Here is a 1426-nt window from a genome sequence, read left to right as displayed (position 1 = left end):
AGAGAGAGAGAGAGAGAGAGAGAGAGAGAGAGAGAGAGAGAGAGAGAGAGAGAGTAAAATATAAAAATCTCACCAAATATATATTCCCAACTTCAACCATGCGTATGTACACTTTCTCCTGTTCAGCAGGAAATGCTGGGATGCCCACAGTCAACGCCCTGAGAGCAACAGATGTGGAATAAAATACTATAATACTTCAGTCTCCATATGAACACTGCATATGCTACATGATGTACAAGTACTCCAAATAATGACTGTTTCAGCTGGATGGTATATGCCCTACTGATGCATATTCCTGCATGTACTGTATGACTGTTATATCTACATGGGTATCCGTGTATTTTTACTTTTATACATATACATATATATATATATATAATATATATACATATATATATATATGCATGTGTACGCGAAGCAACACTCACCAGTAGGTAGTGGGGAAGAGCATTGCCTTCTTAGCCTTGACCAGAGCTGCAGACACTGCGGTAGCCTGACCGCTGCTAGCCCCAAACAACGCTACGCCCGTGGAAAACCTACGATGAATAATCGTTTAACGGTCAACAATGATCATGATAAATATAAATTAAATGCTTATTATTATTATTGTATAATTATTAATATGTTTAACGTTAATAGATTAATGTTTGTAATAGTGTATATCGGTCAAGATGTTAACAAAAGATTTTATAGGAGGTAGCAATTATATAACAAAGAATATAATTTTTATTTATATTATACATTTTATGAGCAGGCAGCAGGCGGGTGGTTGATAGGACGGAAAGACGAACAGACGGACGGGCAGACGGACGGACGAACAGACAGACAGACCAACAGATGGAAGAATGGACAGACAGACAGACACAGAGATGGATAGACAGACAGACACACGCACGCACGCACGCACGCACGCACGCACGCACGCACGCACGCACGCATGCACGGGTGGACAGACAGACAGATGGCCAGACAGACAGACAGACAGACAGACAGACAGACACACAGACACACGGACCTCTCTGTGGATTTGATCAGCTTTAGTTCGGGCATCCCCAGCGCTGCACCGAGGTCAGGTACCGCCCCTGCCAGCGACAACGACGACTGGTTGTCTCTCACTCGCCACCTGTTCTTCTTTACATCTCTCGTTCCCTCCTCTGAAATGTCAGCAAGTCGCAGCGGTTACCAGTCGCTCGGCAGACGACAGCCAATGGTAGATATTCACAAGTTGCCAAAAGGTTGCCGCGGTTACCAGTCGCTCGGCAGACGACAGCCAATGGTAGATATTCACAAGTTGCCAAAAGGTTGCCGCGGTTACAACCGCTCTTGCAGACGACAGCCGATGAGATATGCAAACTGCCGCTGCTGCCACGATTACGAACGCACTGACGACAGCTAACAACGTAAAAAAATGTGTTACTAGAAGCAG

The 1426-nt window shown here is 44.5% G+C and overlaps 1 protein-coding gene across 1 annotated transcript in view; it reads right to left on the bottom strand.

Annotated features, from left to right (window-relative positions):
- LOC106817345 overlaps nt 1-1426 on the bottom strand; it is a 13639-nt gene that overhangs the window by 4386 nt on the left and 7827 nt on the right. Inside the window, exons 5-7 of the mRNA XM_014822003.1 lie at nt 1016-1154; nt 429-536; nt 74-158 (exon numbers count right to left, since the gene is read on the bottom strand). Coding sequence (XP_014677489.1) covers nt 74-158; nt 429-536; nt 1016-1154 — 332 coding nt within the window. The remainder of the gene's footprint in view (nt 1-73; nt 159-428; nt 537-1015; nt 1155-1426) is intronic.

This window comes from Priapulus caudatus, unplaced genomic scaffold, assembly GCF_000485595.1.
Source record: "Priapulus caudatus unplaced genomic scaffold, Priapulus_caudatus-5.0.1 Scaffold1691, whole genome shotgun sequence".
NCBI lineage: Eukaryota > Metazoa > Priapulida > Priapulimorpha > Priapulimorphida > Priapulidae > Priapulus > Priapulus caudatus.
Note: the sequence above shows the minus strand (reverse complement) of the source record. Positions and strands in the feature narration are given on the sequence as shown.